General features: G+C 43.3%; 1 protein-coding gene across 1 annotated transcript in view; it reads right to left on the bottom strand.

Moving 5' to 3' along the window:
* Window positions 1-20,269, bottom strand: part of LOC110536523 (Golgi reassembly-stacking protein 1) — a 28,700-nt gene extending 8,431 nt beyond the window's left edge. The window contains exons 1-2 of the mRNA XM_036934647.1: window positions 20,063-20,269; window positions 14,520-14,600 (exon numbers count right to left, since the gene is read on the bottom strand). Of these exons, the coding sequence (XP_036790542.1) occupies window positions 14,520-14,600; window positions 20,063-20,125 (144 nt within the window). The 5' untranslated portion in view covers window positions 20,126-20,269. The remainder of the gene's footprint in view (window positions 1-14,519; window positions 14,601-20,062) is intronic.
* Between the last annotated feature and the right edge of the window lie 1,959 nt (window positions 20,270-22,228).

The raw sequence follows: 22,228 nt of genomic DNA, 5'->3' as shown, positions 1-22,228 counted from the left end.
GTAAAAACAGCTGTCAGCAAAACTACACAGTACCCACACACCTGTTCATAAAGAAACAGTGACAGTACCCACACACCTGTTCATAAAGAAACAGTGACAGTACCCACATACCTGTTCATAAAGAAACAGTGACAGTACCCACACACCTGTTCATAAAGACACAGTGACAGGTACCCACACACCTGTTCATAAAGAAACAGTGACAGTACCCACACACCTGTTCATAAAGACACAGTGACAGTACCCACACACCTGTTCATAAAGACACAGTGACAGTACTAACACACCTGTTCATAAAGACACAGTGACAGTACCCACACACCTGTTCATAAAGAAACAGTGACAGTACCCACACACCTGTTCATAAAGAAACAGTGACAGTACCCACACACCTGTTCATAAAGAAACAGTGACAGGTACCCACACACCTGTTCATAAAGAAACAGTGATAGTACTAACACACCTGTTCATAAAGACACAGTGACAGGTACCCACACACCTGTTCATAAAGAAACAGTGACAGGAACCCACATACCTGTTCATAAAGAAACAGTGATAGTACCCACACACCTGTTCATAAAGAAACAGTGACAGTACCCACACACCTGTTCATAAAGACACAGTGATAGGAACCCACACACCTGTTCATAAAGAAACAGTGAAAGGTACCCACACACCTGTTCATAAAGAAACAGTGACAGTACCCACACACCTGTTCATAAAGAAACAGTGACAGTACTAACACACCTGTTCATAAAGACACAGTGACAGTTCTAACACACCTGTTCATAAAGACACAGTGACAGTACTAACACACCTGTTCATAAAGACACAGTGACAGTTCTAACACACCTGTTCATAAAGACACAGTGAAAGTACTAACACACCTGTTCATAAAGAAACAGTGACAGGTACCCACACACCTGTTCATAAAGAAACAGTGACAGTACCCACACACCTGTTCATAAAGAAACAGTGACAGTACTAACACACCTGTTCATAAAGAAACAGTGACAGTACCCACACACCTGTTCATAAAGAAACAGTGACAGTACTAACACACCTGTTCATAAAGAAACAGTGACAGTACCCACACACCTGTTCATAAAGAAACAGTGACAGTACTAACACACCTGTTCATAAAGAAACAGTGACAGTACTAACACACCTGTTCATAAAGAAACAGTGACAGTACCCACACACCTGTTCATAAAGAAACAGTGACAGTACTAACACACCTGTTCATAAAGAAACAGTGACAGTACCCACACACCTGTTCATAAAGAAACAGTGACAGTACCCACACACCTGTTCATAAAGAAACAGTGACAGTACTAACACACCTGTTCATAAAGAAACAGTGACAGTACCCACACACCTGTTCATAAAGACACAGTGATAGGAACCCACACACCTGTTCATAAAGAAACAGTGAAAGGTACCCACACACCTGTTCATAAAGAAACAGTGACAGTACCCACACACCTGTTCATAAAGAAACAGTGACAGTACTAACACACCTGTTCATAAAGACACAGTGACAGTTCTAACACACCTGTTCATAAAGAAACAGTGACAGTACTAACACACCTGTTCATAAAGAAACAGTGACAGTACCCACACACCTGTTCATAAAGAAACAGTGACAGTACCCACACACCTGTTCATAAAGAAACAGTGACAGTACTAACACACCTGTTCATAAAGAAACAGTGACAGTACCCACACACCTGTTCATAAAGAAACAGTGACAGTACTAACACACCTGTTCATAAAGAAACAGTGACAGTACCCACACACCTGTTCATAAAGAAACAGTGACAGTACCCACACACCTGTTCATAAAGAAACAGTGACAGTACTAACACACCTGTTCATAAAGAAACAGTGACAGTACCCACACACCTGTTCATAAAGACACAGTGACAGGAACCCACATACCTGTTCATAAAGAAACAGTGACAGTACCCACACACCTGTTCATAAAGAAACAGTGACAGGTACCCACATACCTGTTCATAAAGAAACAGTGACAGTACCCACACACCTGTTCATAAAGAAACAGTGACAGGAACCCACACACCTGTTCATAAAGAAACAGTGACAGGAACCCACATACCTGTTCATAAAGAAACAGTGACAGGAACCCACACACCTGTTCATAAAGAAACAGTGACAGGTACCCACACACCTGTTCATAAAGAAACAGTGACAGTACCCACACACCTGTTCATAAAGAAACAGTGACAGTACCCACACACCTGTTCATAAAGAAACAGTGACAGGAACCCACATACCTGTTCATAAAGAAACAGTGATAGTACCCACACACCTGTTCATAAAGACACAGTGACAGTACCCACATACCTGTTCATAAAGACACAGTGACAGGAACCCACACACCTGTTCATAAAGACACAGTGACAGTACCCACATACCTGTTCATAAAGAAACAGTGACAGGAACCCACACACCTGTTCATAAAGAAACAGTGACAGGTACCCACACACCTGTTCATAAAGAAACAGTGACAGTACTAACACACCTGTTCATAAAGAAACAGTGACAGTACCCACACACCTGTTCATAAAGACACAGTGACAGGAACCCACATACCTGTTCATAAAGAAACAGTGACAGTACCCACACACCTGTTCATAAAGAAACAGTGACAGGTACCCACATACCTGTTCATAAAGAAACAGTGACAGGAACCCACACACCTGTTCATAAAGAAACAGTGACAGGTACCCACACACCTGTTCATAAAGAAACAGTGACAGGTACCCACACACCTGTTCATAAAGAAACAGTGACAGGTACCCACATACCTGTTCATAAAGAAACAGTGACAGTACCCACACACCTGTTCATAAAGAAACAGTGACAGTACCCACACCTGTTCATAAAGAAACAGTGACAGTACCCACACACCTGTTCATAAAGAAACAGTGACAGTACTAACACACCTGTTCATAAAGACACAGTGATAGGAACCCACACACCTGTTCATAAAGAAACAGTGACAGGTACCCACACACCTGTTCATAAAGAAACAGTGATAGTACCCACACACCTGTTCATAAAGAAACAGTGACAGGTACCCACACACCTGTTCATAAAGAAACAGTGATAGTACTAACACACCTGTTCATAAAGACACAGTGACAGGTACCCACACACCTGTTCATAAAGAAACAGTGACAGGAACCCACATACCTGTTCATAAAGAAACAGTGATAGTACCCACACACCTGTTCATAAAGAAACAGTGACAGTACCCACACACCTGTTCATAAAGACACAGTGATAGGAACCCACACACCTGTTCATAAAGAAACAGTGAAAGGTACCCACACACCTGTTCATAAAGAAACAGTGACAGTACCCACACACCTGTTCATAAAGAAACAGTGACAGTACTAACACACCTGTTCATAAAGACACAGTGACAGTTCTAACACACCTGTTCATAAAGAAACAGTGACAGTACTAACACACCTGTTCATAAAGAAACAGTGACAGTACCCACACACCTGTTCATAAAGAAACAGTGACAGTACCCACACACCTGTTCATAAAGAAACAGTGACAGTACTAACACACCTGTTCATAAAGAAACAGTGACAGTACCCACACACCTGTTCATAAAGAAACAGTGACAGTACTAACACACCTGTTCATAAAGAAACAGTGACAGTACCCACACACCTGTTCATAAAGAAACAGTGACAGTACCCACACACCTGTTCATAAAGAAACAGTGACAGTACTAACACACCTGTTCATAAAGAAACAGTGACAGTACCCACACACCTGTTCATAAAGACACAGTGACAGGAACCCACATACCTGTTCATAAAGAAACAGTGACAGTACCCACACACCTGTTCATAAAGAAACAGTGACAGGTACCCACATACCTGTTCATAAAGAAACAGTGACAGTACCCACACACCTGTTCATAAAGAAACAGTGACAGGAACCCACACACCTGTTCATAAAGAAACAGTGACAGGAACCCACATACCTGTTCATAAAGAAACAGTGACAGGAACCCACACACCTGTTCATAAAGAAACAGTGACAGGTACCCACACACCTGTTCATAAAGAAACAGTGACAGTACCCACACACCTGTTCATAAAGAAACAGTGACAGTACCCACACACCTGTTCATAAAGAAACAGTGACAGGAACCCACATACCTGTTCATAAAGAAACAGTGATAGTACCCACACACCTGTTCATAAAGACACAGTGACAGTACCCACATACCTGTTCATAAAGACACAGTGACAGGAACCCACACACCTGTTCATAAAGACACAGTGACAGTACCCACATACCTGTTCATAAAGAAACAGTGACAGGAACCCACACACCTGTTCATAAAGAAACAGTGACAGGTACCCACACACCTGTTCATAAAGAAACAGTGACAGTACTAACACACCTGTTCATAAAGAAACAGTGACAGTACCCACACACCTGTTCATAAAGACACAGTGACAGGAACCCACATACCTGTTCATAAAGAAACAGTGACAGTACCCACACACCTGTTCATAAAGAAACAGTGACAGGTACCCACATACCTGTTCATAAAGAAACAGTGACAGGAACCCACACACCTGTTCATAAAGAAACAGTGACAGGTACCCACACACCTGTTCATAAAGAAACAGTGACAGGTACCCACACACCTGTTCATAAAGAAACAGTGACAGGTACCCACATACCTGTTCATAAAGAAACAGTGACAGTACCCACACACCTGTTCATAAAGAAACAGTGACAGTACCCACACACCTGTTCATAAAGAAACAGTGACAGTACCCACACACCTGTTCATAAAGAAACAGTGACAGTACTAACACACCTGTTCATAAAGACACAGTGATAGGAACCCACACACCTGTTCATAAAGAAACAGTGACAGGTACCCACACACCTGTTCATAAAGAAACAGTGATAGTACCCACACACCTGTTCATAAAGAAACAGTGACAGGTACCCACACACCTGTTCATAAAGAAACAGTGATAGTACTAACACACCTGTTCATAAAGACACAGTGACAGGTACCCACACACCTGTTCATAAAGAAACAGTGACAGGAACCCACATACCTGTTCATAAAGAAACAGTGATAGTACCCACACACCTGTTCATAAAGAAACAGTGACAGTACCCACACACCTGTTCATAAAGACACAGTGATAGGAACCCACACACCTGTTCATAAAGAAACAGTGAAAGGTACCCACACACCTGTTCATAAAGAAACAGTGACAGTACCCACACACCTGTTCATAAAGAAACAGTGACAGTACTAACACACCTGTTCATAAAGACACAGTGACAGTTCTAACACACCTGTTCATAAAGAAACAGTGACAGTACTAACAGACCTGTTCATAAAGAAACAGTGACAGTACCCACACACCTGTTCATAAAGAAACAGTGACAGTACCCACACACCTGTTCATAAAGAAACAGTGACAGTACTAACACACCTGTTCATAAAGAAACAGTGACAGTACCCACACACCTGTTCATAAAGAAACAGTGACAGTACTAACACACCTGTTCATAAAGAAACAGTGACAGTACCCACACACCTGTTCATAAAGAAACAGTGACAGTACCCACACACCTGTTCATAAAGAAACAGTGACAGTACTAACACACCTGTTCATAAAGAAACAGTGACAGTACCCACACACCTGTTCATAAAGACACAGTGACAGGAACCCACATACCTGTTCATAAAGAAACAGTGACAGTACCCACACACCTGTTCATAAAGAAACAGTGACAGGTACCCACATACCTGTTCATAAAGAAACAGTGACAGTACCCACACACCTGTTCATAAAGAAACAGTGACAGGAACCCACACACCTGTTCATAAAGAAACAGTGACAGGAACCCACATACCTGTTCATAAAGAAACAGTGACAGGAACCCACACACCTGTTCATAAAGAAACAGTGACAGGTACCCACACACCTGTTCATAAAGAAACAGTGACAGTACCCACACACCTGTTCATAAAGAAACAGTGACAGTACCCACACACCTGTTCATAAAGAAACAGTGACAGGAACCCACATACCTGTTCATAAAGAAACAGTGATAGTACCCACACACCTGTTCATAAAGACACAGTGACAGTACCCACATACCTGTTCATAAAGAAACAGTGACAGTACCCACACACCTGTTCATAAAGAAACAGTGACAGGAACCCACATACCTGTTCATAAAGAAACAGTGATAGTACCCACACACCTGTTCATAAAGACACAGTGACAGGAACCCACACACCTGTTCATAAAGACACAGTGACAGTACCCACATACCTGTTCATAAAGAAACAGTGACAGGAACCCACACACCTGTTCATAAAGAAACAGTGACAGGTACCCACACACCTGTTCATAAAGAAACAGTGACAGTACTAACACACCTGTTCATAAAGAAACAGTGACAGGAACCCACACACCTGTTCATAAAGAAACAGTGACAGGAACCCACATACCTGTTCATAAAGAAACAGTGACAGGTACCCACACACCTGTTCATAAAGACACAGTGACAGTACTAACACACCTGTTCATAAAGAAACAGTGACAGGAACCCACACACCTGTTCATAAAGAAACAGTGACAGGTACCCACACACCTGTTCATAAAGAAACAATGATAGTACCCACACACCTGTTCATAAAGAAACAGTGACAGGTACCCACACACCTGTTCATAAAGAAACAGTGATAGTACCCACACACCTGTTCATAAAGAAACAGTGACAGTACCCACACACCTGTTCATAAAGAAACAGTGACAGTACCCACACACCTGTTCATAAAGAAACAGTGACAGTACTAACACACCTGTTCATAAAGACACAGTGACAGTTCTAACACACCTGTTCATAAAGAAACAGTGACAGTACTAACACACCTGTTCATAAAGAAACAGTGACAGTACCCACACACCTGTTCATAAAGAAACAGTGACAGTACCCACACACCTGTTCATAAAGAAACAGTGACAGTACTAACACAACTGTTCATAAAGAAACAGTGACAGTACCCACACACCTGTTCATAAAGAAACAGTGACAGTACTAACACACCTGTTCATAAAGAAACAGTGACAGTACCCACACACCTGTTCATAAAGAAACAGTGACAGTACCCACACACCTGTTCATAAAGAAACAGTGACAGTACTAACACACCTGTTCATAAAGAAACAGTGACAGTACCCACACACCTGTTCATAAAGACACAGTGACAGGAACCCACATACCTGTTCATAAAGAAACAGTGACAGTACCCACACACCTGTTCATAAAGAAACAGTGACAGGTACACCACATACCTGTTCATAAAGAAACAGTGACAGTACCCACACACCTGTTCATAAAGAAACAGTGACAGGTACCCACACACCTGTTCATAAAGAAACAGTGATAGTACTAACACACCTGTTCATAAAGACACAGTGACAGGTACCCACACACCTGTTCATAAAGAAACAGTGACAGGAACCCACATACCTGTTCATAAAGAAACAGTGAAAGGTACCCACACACCTGTTCATAAAGAAACAGTGACAGTACCCACACACCTGTTCATAAAGACACAGTGACAGTTCTAACACACCTGTTCATAAAGACACAGTGACAGTACTAACACACCTGTTCATAAAGACACAGTGACAGTTCTAACACACCTGTTCATAAAGACACAGTGACAGTACTAACACACCTGTTCATAAAGAAACAGTGACAGGTACCCACACACCTGTTCATAAAGAAACAGTGACAGTACCCACACACCTGTTCATAAAGAAACAGTGACAGTACTAACACACCTGTTCATAAAGAAACAGTGACAGTACCCACACACCTGTTCATAAAGAAACAGTGACAGTACTAACACACCTGTTCATAAAGAAACAGTGACAGTACCCACACACCTGTTCATAAAGAAACAGTGACAGTACCCACACACCTGTTCATAAAGAAACAGTGACAGTACTAACACACCTGTTCATAAAGAAACAGTGACAGTACCCACACACCTGTTCATAAAGAAACAGTGACAGTACTAACACACCTGTTCATAAAGAAACAGTGACAGTACCCACACACCTGTTCATAAAGAAACAGTGACAGTACCCACACACCTGTTCATAAAGAAACAGTGACAGTACTAACACACCTGTTCATAAAGAAACAGTGACAGTACCCACACACCTGTTCATAAAGACACAGTGACAGGAACCCACATACCTGTTCATAAAGAAACAGTGACAGTACCCACACACCTGTTCATAAAGAAACAGTGACAGGTACCCACATACCTGTTCATAAAGAAACAGTGACAGTACCCACACACCTGTTCATAAAGAAACAGTGACAGGTACCCACACACCTGTTCATAAAGAAACAGTGATAGTACTAACACACCTGTTCATAAAGACACAGTGACAGGTACCCACACACCTGTTCATAAAGAAACAGTGACAGGAACCCACATACCTGTTCATAAAGAAACAGTGAAAGGTACCCACACACCTGTTCATAAAGAAACAGTGACAGTACCCACACACCTGTTCATAAAGAAACAGTGACAGTACCCACACACCTGTTCATAAAGACACAGTGACAGTTCTAACACACCTGTTCATAAAGACACAGTGACAGTACTAACACACCTGTTCATAAAGACACAGTGACAGTTCTAACACACCTGTTCATAAAGACACAGTGACAGTACTAACACACCTGTTCATAAAGAAACAGTGACAGGTACCCACACACCTGTTCATAAAGAAACAGTGACAGTACCCACACACCTGTTCATAAAGAAACAGTGACAGTACTAACACACCTGTTCATAAAGAAACAGTGACAGTACCCACACACCTGTTCATAAAGAAACAGTGACAGTACTAACACACCTGTTCATAAAGAAACAGTGACAGTACCCACACACCTGTTCATAAAGAAACAGTGACAGTACTAACACACCTGTTCATAAAGAAACAGTGACAGTACTAACACACCTGTTCATAAAGAAACAGTGACAGTACCCACACACCTGTTCATAAAGAAACAGTGACAGTACTAACACACCTGTTCATAAAGAAACAGTGACAGTACCCACACACCTGTTCATAAAGAAACAGTGACAGTACCCACACACCTGTTCATAAAGAAACAGTGACAGTACTAACACACCTGTTCATAAAGAAACAGTGACAGTACCCACACACCTGTTCATAAAGACACAGTGACAGGAACCCACATACCTGTTCATAAAGAAACAGTGACAGTACCCACACACCTGTTCATAAAGAAACAGTGACAGGTACCCACATACCTGTTCATAAAGAAACAGTGACAGGAACCCACACACCTGTTCATAAAGAAACAGTGACAGGTACCCACACACCTGTTCATAAAGAAACAGTGACAGGTACCCACACACCTGTTCATAAAGAAACAGTGACAGGTACCCACATACCTGTTCATAAAGAAACAGTGACAGTACCCACACACCTGTTCATAAAGAAACAGTGACAGTACCCACACACCTGTTCATAAAGAAACAGTGACAGTACCCACACACCTGTTCATAAAGAAACAGTGACAGTACTAACACACCTGTTCATAAAGACACAGTGATAGGAACCCACACACCTGTTCATAAAGAAACAGTGACAGGTACCCACACACCTGTTCATAAAGAAACAGTGATAGTACCCACACACCTGTTCATAAAGAAACAGTGACAGGTACCCACACACCTGTTCATAAAGAAACAGTGATAGTACTAACACACCTGTTCATAAAGACACAGTGACAGGTACCCACACACCTGTTCATAAAGAAACAGTGACAGGAACCCACATACCTGTTCATAAAGAAACAGTGATAGTACCCACACACCTGTTCATAAAGAAACAGTGAAAGGTACCCACACACCTGTTCATAAAGAAACAGTGACAGTACCCACACACCTGTTCATAAAGAAACAGTGACAGTACTAACACACCTGTTCATAAAGACACAGTGACAGTTCTAACACACCTGTTCATAAAGAAACAGTGACAGTACTAACACACCTGTTCATAAAGAAACAGTGACAGTACCCACACACCTGTTCATAAAGAAACAGTGACAGTACCCACACACCTGTTCATAAAGAAACAGTGACAGTACTAACACACCTGTTCATAAAGAAACAGTGACAGTACCCACACACCTGTTCATAAAGAAACAGTGACAGTACTAACACACCTGTTCATAAAGAAACAGTGACAGTACCCACACACCTGTTCATAAAGAAACAGTGACAGTACCCACACACCTGTTCATAAAGAAACAGTGACAGTACTAACACACCTGTTCATAAAGAAACAGTGACAGTACCCACACACCTGTTCATAAAGACACAGTGACAGGAACCCACATACCTGTTCATAAAGAAACAGTGACAGTACCCACACACCTGTTCATAAAGAAACAGTGACAGGTACCCACATACCTGTTCATAAAGAAACAGTGACAGTACCCACACACCTGTTCATAAAGAAACAGTGACAGGAACCCACACACCTGTTCATAAAGAAACAGTGACAGGAACCCACATACCTGTTCATAAAGAAACAGTGACAGGAACCCACACACCTGTTCATAAAGAAACAGTGACAGGTACCCACACACCTGTTCATAAAGAAACAGTGACAGTACCCACACACCTGTTCATAAAGAAACAGTGACAGTACCCACACACCTGTTCATAAAGAAACAGTGACAGGAACCCACATACCTGTTCATAAAGAAACAGTGATAGTACCCACACACCTGTTCATAAAGACACAGTGACAGTACCCACATACCTGTTCATAAAGACACAGTGACAGGAACCCACACACCTGTTCATAAAGACACAGTGACAGTACCCACATACCTGTTCATAAAGAAACAGTGACAGGAACCCACACACCTGTTCATAAAGAAACAGTGACAGGTACCCACACACCTGTTCATAAAGAAACAGTGACAGTACTAACACACCTGTTCATAAAGAAACAGTGACAGGAACCCACACACCTGTTCATAAAGAAACAGTGACAGGAACCCACATACCTGTTCATAAAGAAACAGTGACAGGTACCCACACACCTGTTCATAAAGACACAGTGACAGTACTAACACACCTGTTCATAAAGAAACAGTGACAGGAACCCACACACCTGTTCATAAAAAAACAGTGACAGGTACCCACACACCTGTTCATAAAGAAACAATGATAGTACCCACACACCTGTTCATAAAGAAACAGTGACAGGTACCCACACACCTGTTCATAAAGAAACAGTGACAGGTACCCACACACCTGTTCATAAAGAAACAGTGATAGTACCCACACACCTGTTCATAAAGAAACAGTGACAGTACCCACACACCTGTTCATAAAGAAACAGTGACAGGTACCCACACACCTGTTCATAAAGACACAGTGACAGTACTAACACACCTGTTCATAAAGAAACAGTGACAGGTACCCACACACCTGTTCATAAAGACACAGTGACAGGTACCCACATACCTGTTCATAAAGAAACAGTGACAGTACTAACACACCTGTTCATAAAGACACAGTGACAGGTACCCACACACCTGTTCATAAAGAAACAGTGACAGTACTAACACACCTGTTCATAAAGACACAGTGACAGTACTAACACACCTGTTCATAAAGAAACAGTGACAGGTACCCACATACCTGTTCATAAAGAAACAGTGACAGGAACCCACACACCTGTTCATAAAGAAACAGTGACAGGAACCCACACACCTGTTCATAAAGAAACAGTGACAGTACTAACACACCTGTTCATAAAGAAACAGTGACAGGAACCCACACACCTGTTCATAAAGACACAGTGACAGTACCCACACACCTGTTCATAAAGACACAGTGATAGTACCCACACACCTGTTCATAAAGACACAATGACAGTACCCACACACCTGTTCATAAAGAAACAGTGACAGGAACCCACAAACCTGTTCATAAAGAAACAGTGACAGTACCCACACACCTGTTCATAAAGACACAGTGATAGTACTAACACACCTGTTCATAAAGACACAGTGACAGTACCCACACACCTGTTCATAAAGAAACAGTGACAGGAACCCACACACCTGTTCATAAAGAAACAGTGACAGGAACCCACATACCTGTTCATAAAGAAACAGTGACAGGAACCCACACACCTGTTCATAAAGAAACAGTGACAGGAACCCACACACCTGTTCATAAAGACACAGTGACAGTACCCACACACCTGTTCATAAAGACACAGTGACAGTACCCACACACCTGTTCATAAAGACACAGTGACAGTACCCACACACCTGTTCATAAAGAAACAGTGACAGTACCCACACACCTGTTCATAAAGAAACAGTGACAGGTACCCACATACCTGTTCATAAAGAAACAGTGACAGTACCCACATACCTGTTCATAAAGAAACAGTGACAGGAACCCACACACCTGTTCATAAAGAAACAGTGACAGGTACCCACACACCTGTTCATAAAGAAACAGTGACAGGAACCCACACACCTGTTCATAAAGAAACAGTGACAGTACTAACACACCTGTTCATAAAGAAACAGTGACAGGTACCCACACACCTGTTCATAAAGAAACAGTGACAGTACCCACACACCTGTTCATAAAGAAACAGTGACAGGTACCCACACACCTGTTCATAAAGAAACAGTGACAGGTACCCACACACCTGTTCATAAAGACACAGTGACAGGTACCCACACACCTGTTCATAAAGAAACAGTGACAGTACCCACACACCTGTTCATAAAGACACAGTGACAGTACTAACACACCTGTTCATAAAGAAACAGTGACAGTACCCACACACCTGTTCATAAAGACACAGTGACAGTACCCACACACCTGTTCATAAAGAAACAGTGACAGTACCCACACACCTGTTCATAAAGAAACAGTGACAGTACCCACACACCTGTTCATAAAGAAACAGTGACAGTACTAACACACCTGTTCATAAAGAAACAGTGACATGAACCCACACACCTGTTCATAAAGACACAGTGATAGTACCCACACACCTGTTCATAAAGAAACAGTGACAGTACCCACACACCTGTTCATAAAGAAACAGTGACAGTACTAACACACCTGTTCATAAAGAAACAGTGACAGGAACCCACACACCTGTTCATAAAGACACAGTGACAGTACCCACACACCTGTTCATAAAGACACAGTGATAGTACCCACACACCTGTTCATAAAGAAACAGTGACAGGAACCCACACACCTGTTCATAAAGACACAGTGACAGGTACCCACACACCTGTTCATAAAGACACAGTGACAGGTACCCACACACCTGTTCATAAAGAAACAGTGACAGGTACCCACACACCTGTTCATAAAGACACAGTGACAGTACCCACACACCTGTTCATAAAGAAACAGTGACAGGAACCCACACACCTGTTCATAAAGACACAGTGACAGGTACCCACACACCTGTTCATAAAGACACAGTGACAGGTACCCACACACCTGTTCATAAAGAAACAGTGACAGTACCCACACACCTGTTCATAAAGACACAGTGACAGTACCCACACACCTATTCATAAAGACACAGTGACAGGTACCCACACACCTGTTCATAAAGAAACAATGATAGTACCCACACACCTGTTCATAAAGAAACAGTGACAGTACCCACACACCTGTTCATAAAGAAACAGTGACAGGTACCCACACACCTGTTCATAAAGAAACAGTGACAGGTACCCACACACCTGTTCATAAAGAAACAGTGACAGGAACCCACACACCTGTTCATAAAGAAACAGTGATAGTACCCACACACCTGTTCATAAAGACACAGTGATAGTACCCACAAACCTGTTCATAAAGAAACAGTGACAGTACCCACACACCTAATGAATCCCTCTGTCTCCATAACTTACCAGTCTGGTGTTAATGAATCCCTCTGTCCCCATAACTCACCAGTCTGGTGTTAATGAATCCCTCTGTCCCCATAACTCACCAGTCTGGTGTTAATGAATCCTTCTGTCTCCATAACACACCAGTCTGGTGTTAATGAATCCCTCTGTCCCAATAACTCACCAGTCTGGTGTTAATGAATCCATCTGTCCCCATAACTCACCATTCTGGTGTTAATGAATCCCTCTGTCTCCATAAGTCACCAGTCTGGTGTTAATGAATCCCTCTGTCCCCATAACTCACCAGTCTGGTGTTAATGAATCCCTCTGTCCCAATAATTCACCAGTCTGGTGTTAATGAATCCCTCTGTCCCCATAACTCACCAGTCTGATGTTAATGAATCCCTCTGTCCCCATAACTCACCAGTATGGTGTTAATGAATCCCTCTGTCCCAATAACTCACCAGTCTGGTGTTTCCTATTGATAGGATGAAGTCAAAGAATGGCTCCAAACCAGCATGGTGTGCAGGGGAGTTCTCTTGGATCTGGAAATAGAGTAGCCTAATAAGTTAGATAACATGTGTTTACAGCAGGTTTCATCCAGGGGACAATGACTGCCTCCTCTCATTGAAGCCACTGAAGTTCAAGGCAGGCCGTGGTACTGCAGGTATTGTTTTAACAAAATTGGATAGTGAACAGGAAAAATGACAATATCCGTGGTCAATCTTGGTGTAAATAAATACAATCATGGTACCAAGAGATGGTTTCTAACACCTTGGTTTCTAACATGTCCTTGAACCGATTATTTACAAAAACAAAAATCGCACACAGAAGAAGTCATAAGGATAATTTATTTGTTAATGGCAGCCTGCAGTACCCCGGTTGACCTTCAACTTGAGTTAATCATTGAGAGGGGGCAGCACTGAGCTAGCCTGCAACGTCACTTCCAGTTGCTCAAACTGCGCATAAATAAAACACTAAACAAGAAGGGTGTTCATGGGAGGTCAACACGGAAGAAGCCACTGCTGTCCAAAAAAACATTGCCGCACGTCTGAAATTTTACATTTTTGAATGCTTAGCAGGACAGAAAAATATTCCAATTCATGCACCCCACACCATAAGACTCCTGAACATCTACTCTAATGGCTACCCAGACTATTTGCATTGCCCCCCCACCATCTTTTACACTGCTGCTACTCTGTTATTATCTATGCATAGTTACTTTAATAACTCTACATACAGGTACACATTACCTCAATTACCTCGACTAACCGCATTGTTGGTTAAGGGCTTGTAAGTAAGCATTTCACTGTAAGGTACCTGTTGTATTCAGCATTTCACTGTAAGGTCTACCTACACCTGTTGTATTCGGCGCACGTGACAAATAACATTTGATTTGATCAACCGAACATCCCTGGTCATCCCTACTGTCTCTGATCTGGAGGATTCACTAAACAGAGAACATCCCTGGTCATCCCTACTGTCTCTGATCTGGAGGACTCACTAAACAGACAACATCCCTGGTCATCCCTACTGTCTCTGATCTGGAGGACTCACTAAACAGAGAACATCCCTGGTCATCCCTACTGTCTCTGATCTGGAGGACTCACTAAACAGAGAACATCCCTGGTCATCCCTACTGTCTCTGATCTGGAGGACTCACTAAACAGACAACATCCCTGGTCATCCCTACTGTCTCTGATCTGGAGGACTCACTAAACAGAGAACATCCCTGGTCATCCCTACTGTCTCTGATCTGGAGGACTCACTAAACAGACAACATCCCTGGTCATCCCTACTGTCTCTGATCTGGAGGACTCACTAAACAGAGAACATCCCTGGTCGTCCCTACTGTCTCTGATCTAGAGGACTCACTAAACAGAGAACATCCCTGGTCATCCCTACTGTCTCTGATCTGGAGGACTCACTAAACAGAGAACATCCCTGGTCGTCCCTACTGTCTCTGATCTGGAGGACTCACTAAACAGAGAACATCCCTGGTCATCTCTACTGTCTCTGATCTGAAGGACTCACTAAACAGAGAACATCCCTGGTCATCTCTACTGCCTCTGATCTAGAGGACTCACTAAACATAGAACATCCCTGGTCATCCCTACTGCCTCTGATCTGGAGGACTCACTAAACAGAGAACATCCCTGGTCATCCCTACTGCCTCTGATCTGGAGGACTCACTAAACAGAGAACATCCCTGGTCATCCCTACTGCCTCTGATGTGGAGGACTCACTAAACAGAGAACATCCCTGGTCATCCCTACTGTCTCTGATCTGGTGGACTCACTAAACAGAGAACATCCCTGGTCATCCCTACTGCCTCTGATCTGGAGGACTCACTAAACAGAGAACATCCCTGGTCGTCCCTACTGTCTCTGATCTGGAGGACTCACTAAACAGAGAACATCCCTGGTCATCCCTACTGTCTCTGATCTGGAGGACTCACTAAACAGAGAAAATCCCTGGTCATCCCTACTGCCTCTGATCTGGAGGACTCACTAAACAGAGAAAATCCCTGGTCATCCCTACTGATCTGGAGGACTCACTAAACATAGAACATCCCTGGTCATCCCTACTGATCTGGAGGACTCACTAAACAGAGAACATCCCTGGTCGTCCCTACTGTCTCTGATCTGGAGGACTCACTAAACAGAGAACATCCCTGGTCATCCCTACTGCGTCTGATCTGGAGGACTCACTAAACAGAGAACATCCCTGGTCGTCCCTACTGCCTCTGATCTGGAGGACTCACTAAACAGAGAACATCCCTGGTCATCCCTACTGTCTCTGATCTGGAGGACTCACTAAACAGAGAACATCCCTGGTCATCCCTACTGTCTCTGATCTGGAGGACTCACTAAACAGAGAACATCCCTGGTCATCCCTACTGCCTCTGATCTGGAGGACTCACTAAACAGAGAACATCCCTGGTCATCCCTACTGCCTCTGATCTGGAGGACTCACTAAACAGAGAACATCCCTGGTCATCCCTACTGCCTCTGATCAGGAGGACTCACTAAACAGAGAACATCCCTGGTCATCCCTACTGTCTCTGATCTGGAGGACTCACTAAACAGAGAACATCCCTGGTCATCCCTACTGATCTGGAGGACTCACTAAACAGAGAACATCCCTGGCCATCCCTACTGATCTGGAGGACTCACTAAACAGAGAACATCCATGGTCATCTCTACTGCCTCTGGTCTGGAGGACTCACTAAACAGAGAACATCCCTGGTCATCCCTACTGATCTGGAGGACTCACTAAACAGAGAACATCCCTGGTCATCCCTACTGATCTGGAGGACTCACTAAACAGAGAACATCCCTGGTCATCCCTACTGCCTCTGGTCTTGAGGACTCACTAAACAGAGAACATCCCTGGTCATCTCTACTGCCTCTGATCTAGAGGACTCACTAAACAGAGAACATCCCTGGTCATCCCTACTGCCTCTGATCTGGAGGACTCACTAAACAGAGAACATCCCTGGTCGTCCCTACTGTCTCTGATCTGGAGGACTCACTAAACAGAGAACATCCCTGGTCATCCCTACTGCCTCTGATCTGGAGGACTCACTAAACAGAGAACATCCTGGTCATCCCTACTGTCTCTGATCTGGTGGACTCACTAAACAGAGAACATCTGTTGGTCATCCCTACTGCCTCTGATCTGGAGGACTCACTAAACAGAGAACATCCCTGGTCATCCCTACTGTCTCTGATCTGGAGGACTCACTAAACAGAGAACATCCCTGGTCATCCCTACTGCCTCTGATCTGGAGGACTCACTAAACAGAGAAAATCCCTGGTCATCCCTACTGCCTCTGTTCTGGAGGACTCACTAAACAGAGAAAATCCCTGGTCATCCCTACTGCCTCTGATCAGGAGGACTCACTAAACAGAGAACATCCCTGGTCATCCCTACTGTCTCTGATCTGGAGGACTCACTAAACAGAGAACATCCCTGGTCATCCCTACTGATCTGGAGGACTCACTAAACAGAGAACATCCCTGGTCATCCCTACTGATCTGGAGGACTCACTAAACAGAGAACATCCCTGGTCATCCCTACTGCCTCTGGTCTGGAGGACTCACTAAACAGAGAACATCCCTGGTCATCACTACTGCCTCTGATCTGGAGGACTCACTAAACAGAGAACATCCCTGGTCATCCCTACTGTCTCTGATCTGGAGGACTCACTAAACAGAGAACATCCCTGCTCATCCCTACTGCCTCTGATCTGGAGGACTCACTAAACAGAGAACATCCCTGGTCATCCCTACTGATCTGGAGGACTCACTAACCAGAGAACATCCCTGGTCATCCTTACTGTCTCTGATCTGGAGGACTCACTAAACAGAGAACATCCCTGGTCATCCCTACTGTCTCTGATCTGGAGGACTCACTAAACAGAGAACATCCCTGCTCATCCCTACTGCCTCTGATCTGGAGGACTCACTAAACAGAGAACATCCCTCGTCATCCCTACTGATCTGGAGGACTCACTAAACAGAGAACATCCCTGGTCATCCTTACTGTCTCTGATCTGGAGGACTCACTAAACAGAGATCATCCCTGGTCATCCCTACTGATCTGGAGGACTCACTAACCAGAGAACATCCCTGGTCATCCTTACTGTCTCTGATCTGGCGGACTCACTAAACAGAGAACATCCCTGGTCATCCCTACTGCCTCTGATCTGGAGGACTCACTAAACAGAGAGCATCCCTGGTCATCCCTACTGATCTGGAGGACTCACTAAACAGAGAACATCCCTGGTCATCCTTACTGTCTCTGATCTGGCGGACTCACTAAACCGACATGTTTTGCTTGTCAATGATGTCTGAGTGTGGAGCGTGACCCTGGCTATCCGTAAATAAATAAAAACTAGAAAATGGTGCCATCTGGTTTGCTTAATATAAAGAATTTGAAATGATTTATACTTTTACTTTTGATACTTAAGTATATTTTAAACCAAATACTTTTAGACTTTTACTTGAGTCATTTTCTATGAAGGTATCTTTACTTTTACAGAAGTATGACAGTTGGGTACTTCTCCACCACTGGCATCATCTGCTCTAATTCACTCACCAAACAGTAATTCAAGAAGATTTGAATGCATATTCCCATGAAACTGATTGTGATCAATCAAATGATTGGAAAAGAGATGCAGTTTGGACGTGTCAACGGTAGGTAAAACGTGAAGAATTATCAGTGATGAGGTAGTGTGAAATTAGGTATGACTAACTTGGTTTTTGAGGCTATTAAAAATAGAAAATGTTTGAGACAATATGTGTGGGCATAGACATACGTTGCAATTGGAGGCTGCATGTTATGCATATTCTATAACAGCTAGTTGATGATCCCTGTTGGATAATGACAGGCTGGCGACATCTGTCCGCACAAACTCTGATTGTGGGAATGATGACGTCATTTACACTTCTGGTACCCCAATGACATATGTAGCACATGGGGACATGAGAAATTTACTCCAGCTAGTTTTTCGCGCCGCGACTACCGGTAAAACGCTTCAGTAGGGCGGTGACAACCGGTAAAACGCTTCAGTAGGGCGGTGACAACTGGTAAAAAGCTTCAGTAGGGCGGTGACGTGTGTGAACCAGGCAGAGGTCCCGGGTTCGCGTCAGGGCCGAAACGGGAGGAACTCACTAAAGCAAGCAGCGTGACGTCCTTTATACATATATAACACACATAACGTTATCTCCTAATAACATGGCACTGCAGAAGTTAGTCCCCAAAACGCAACCAATAGATTGTAAACAGTATAGCTGATGGTGTAACGAACCAAGCAGAGGAAAAGAGATGTGTCAGTGCCTCTTCATTATCACAGACATAACGTTACAGAGCAGAAGGCAGTCTAGATGTCAAAGTTGCTGATTTCTGCTAAATATATATATATATATATATATAAACAGCACACTGTCTTGAAATCCTACTATACTGTTTGCTAGGCTGGCTAGCATCATTAGCAACCTACCCCATGGACATGGTATCCACTTGCCCCCCCGTCGGGTACTATTGAGCTTTGACTTATGCCCATCGCAAACTACCGTTCCAGTTGTTTTTTAACTAAGGTGAGGTAGTACTGTCATTTTGAATGTGTTGTCTTAGCCGAGGAGATATGCCTCCACGTCGCACAGAAACTACTCTGTATGCAGCCAGGCTAAAGTAACAAACAGAGACGACGTGCCAGACGCATCGAGCGGTGTGGATTCACAGCCTGGAGCAAAGATGTCAAGTCCACTCTGTGTTCGATTAGTATGAAAAGATAAAAAGTACAAATCCTCTTAACACTTGAAAAAGGCAACTGACAAATGATTATTACAAGTGTCAAAAGTATTTTTTTGTACACGTGATTTTTTCACCTGCCCAGTGTGAGTTAACAGGTCATTTGAAAGCTTGTCATGGTCATTTTTACACGTGTTCTTTACACCTGTCCATTGACAGGTGATTTGAACGCTTATGTCCACCAGGGGGCGTCAAAGCCATCCACCCAGCTCCCTGCACCAGGGAAAGGAGGGGAGAGGGCCGGAGAGGGGTGGGGCCGAGCCCTGGAGAGGTGGCCTGATCTCCGCAAGGCTGACATTCCAGCCAGCTTCTTGCCCCAATCAAAGGCCTCAGACTGTCCTCCACACAACAGGCCCAAAAAGTGTGACAGAGCAGGCAACCTCCACAGAGCACCATATAGAGCACCGCTGTGCAGGGCCCTTAACCCAAACCTTATTTTCAACGCAATTTCAACATTAGATTGCTTTAACAACCTGTTAGTCGGGTTAAGTTATTGTGTTTGAGTTGGAAGTTTTACCCCAATTTCAATGTTTACAATGATGGTTGAAATGAGATGCAAACCATACTGGTTAATGACATTTTGTAAATTCAAATGTGTTTTCAACGTAGATTCCACACATTAGGTTGACAATGGTGTTGAAACAACAGTGTCCTCGCCACTGCGAGGACGATCAGCTGTTCATCCCGTCTCCCTGTAGCTCTTTCTTAGGCGTCTCCCAGTACGGACATAGCAAATTATTGCCCTGGCCACATCTGCAGTCCTCATGCCTCCTTGCAGCATGCCTAAGGCACATTCACACAGATGAGCAGAGACCCTGGGCATCTTTCTTTTGGTGTTTTTCAGAGTCAGTAGAAAGGCCTCTTTAGTGTCCTAAGTTTTCATAACTGTGACCTTTATTGCCTACCGTCTGTAAGCTGTTAGTGTCTTAACGACCATTCCATTAGGTGCATGTTCATTCATTATTTCTGGTTCATTGAACAAGCACGGGAAACAGTGTTTAAACCCTTTACAATGACGATCTATGAAGTTATTTAGATTTTTACGAATGATCTTTGAAAGACAGGGTCATGAAAAAGGGACATTTTTTTTTTGCTGAGTTTAAATGTTTTAATTCCATTGTTTTACTATTAGATGTGTGTATTGCTGTGAATTGTTAGATACTACTGCACTGTTGGAGCTAGGAACACAAGCATTTCGTAATAACATCTGCTAAATATGTGTATGTGACCAATACAATTTGATTTGATTAGAGAAACATGATACTCTGGTCCGATGAAACCGAGATTGAACTCTTTGGCCTGAATGCCAAGCGTCACGTCTGGAAGAAACCTGGCACCACCCCTACGGTGAAGCATGGTGGTGGCAGCATCATGCTGTGGGGATGTTTTTCAGTGGCAGAGACTGGGATAATAGTCAGGATCGAGGGAAAGATTAATGGAGCAAAGTACAGAGAGAGCCTTGATGAAAACTAGCTCCAGGGCAAAGGTTCACCTTCCAACAGAACAATGACCCTAAGAACACAACCAAGACAACCTAGGAGTGGCATGGGGACAAGTCTCTGACTATCCTTGAGTGGCACGGACTTGAACACGATCTAACATCTCTGAAGAGACCTGAAAATAGCTATGCAGCGACGCTCCCAACCCAACATGACAGAGCATGGATCTGCAGAGAAGAATGAGAGAAACTCCCCAAATACAGGTGTGCCTGGCTTGTAGTGTCATAACCAATAAGACTTGAAGCTGTAATCACTGCCAAAGGTGCTTCAACAAAGTACTGAGTAAATAGTCTGAATAGTTATGTAAATGTGATAATTCCGTTTTTTTATTTTTATAAATCTGCAAAAATGTAAAA

Source organism: Oncorhynchus mykiss, chromosome 11 (genome assembly GCF_013265735.2).
Source record: "Oncorhynchus mykiss isolate Arlee chromosome 11, USDA_OmykA_1.1, whole genome shotgun sequence".
Lineage (NCBI taxonomy): Eukaryota > Metazoa > Chordata > Actinopteri > Salmoniformes > Salmonidae > Oncorhynchus > Oncorhynchus mykiss.
Note: the sequence above shows the minus strand (reverse complement) of the source record. Positions and strands in the feature narration are given on the sequence as shown.